Source organism: Sceloporus undulatus, chromosome 2, assembly GCF_019175285.1.
Source record: "Sceloporus undulatus isolate JIND9_A2432 ecotype Alabama chromosome 2, SceUnd_v1.1, whole genome shotgun sequence".
In the NCBI taxonomy this organism is placed as follows: Eukaryota; Metazoa; Chordata; class Lepidosauria; order Squamata; family Phrynosomatidae; genus Sceloporus; species Sceloporus undulatus.
The window spans coordinates 222,147,981-222,149,533 of record NC_056523.1 but is presented as its reverse complement, the minus strand read 5'-3'; the positions used below and the strand labels follow the sequence as shown (position 1 = coordinate 222,149,533).

Sequence of the window (1,553 nt, the reverse complement as noted above, 5' to 3'; positions counted from 1 at the left end):
GCAGTTGCCAAATTTTAGACATTCACTGTAAATACATTGTCAAATCCGAGTTAAGGCCAAGAGGCTATACATTTTTAGCACAGCATAATTGTGTAGCAATGTGGTTAAACTGGGTCCCACACTTGTATATCCAACTGCACAATGGGTTCAACAGCCATTTTTGCAATCATTTAGTCAGTCCTTGCTTACCAAGTCAAAAGTTAGAGAGAGGACAATATGTGCTCTTGTGGAACAAACTGAAGTCCTCCTCAGCTTGAGCTCCAGCTGCCAGGCCCTAGGTTTTGTGTTTTGTAAAACAAACAAACAAAAACCCAGTAGGCTGGGCGAATGGTTAGATATTGAAAGACCTTTGGTTGTTAACAGTTATTACAGATTACCATGATTTAAATGCTTTTAAAACTTTTTCAAATGAGTGTTTCAATATGATTGTTTATATCATTGTTTTTAAAATTTACTGTAATATTTTAAGTAGCATTTTGGTTTATATTAAATAAATATAAAAATGTATTATAAATTAAATAAAACTAACTGGATAAAGCTGTTGTTTTTAAAAGACTAACACCTTTGACCAATGGTCCTCTCTCAGATTCCAGATATCGTCCGAGTTGGAATCGCCAAGTACTTTGGGCAGACCATCCTTGGAGGACCGTTCCATGTCATCATGTGAGGCTCCTTTCTAGTGAGGTTATGGTTGTGGGTGTATGAGCAAGCCATAAAGGTCTGCAAATCTGGAAGGCATAGGATTAAATTGGCATTCTCTTGTTGTTTCTGTCTGTCCAGCATCACCTATGCCTGCATGATACTGGTGACCATGGTGATGCGTGTTACAAGCACCCAAGGAGAGGTGGTTCCCATGTCCTTTGCTCTGGTACTTGGCTGGTGTAATGTCATGTACTTTGCACGGGGATTTCAAATGCTGGGGCCCTTCACCATTATGATCCAAAAGGTAAGTGAGTGGTTAACATTCCACTCAGAAAGTGATAAATAGAATACAGTAGTGTGTCTTTGTTATCCACAAACACCCCAGATTTGATTGCAGCTATGAGGGAAACTTGGTATAGCAATATGTGGAATGTAGGAATATGTGAAAGCCCTACATGATTTGGGTTCAGGTTACCTAAAGGATCTCCTCTTCCCATATAATCTAGCCCAAACACTCAGGTCCTCTGGTGGACATTTACCCTAGTCAACCAGGACTAGGTTGGCAACTGTCAGTCAGGGGACTATTTCTTTAGCTACCTCGAGACTGTGGAATGACCTGCCACAAGAAATTTGACATCTGAATATACTGTTTGAATTTAAAAGAGCATTAAAGACCAGTCTCTTCTGGCAGGTTTAGCCCCATCATTTTTAAATTATGAATTTTAAATGTACAGTATATTGTTTTAGAATGTCATGTCTTATTTGTCCTTTTAAATGGTTGCATGTTTTAATTGATGCTGTGTATTGTTTATTTCTCATTGTTCCCTGCCTTGATCCATTGGGAGAGGTGGGTAGTAAATATTATTATTATTATTATTATTATTATTATTATTATTATTATTATTATTATT

The 1,553-nt window shown here is 37.5% G+C and overlaps 1 protein-coding gene across 1 annotated transcript in view; it reads left to right on the top strand.

The window, feature by feature from the left end:
* Window positions 1-1,553, top strand: part of LOC121920577 (transient receptor potential cation channel subfamily V member 6-like) — a 127,410-nt gene that overhangs the window by 102,702 nt on the left and 23,155 nt on the right. Inside the window, exons 6-7 of the mRNA XM_042447702.1 lie at window positions 569-663; window positions 781-946. Of these exons, the coding sequence (XP_042303636.1) occupies window positions 569-663; window positions 781-946 (261 nt within the window). The remainder of the gene's footprint in view (window positions 1-568; window positions 664-780; window positions 947-1,553) is intronic.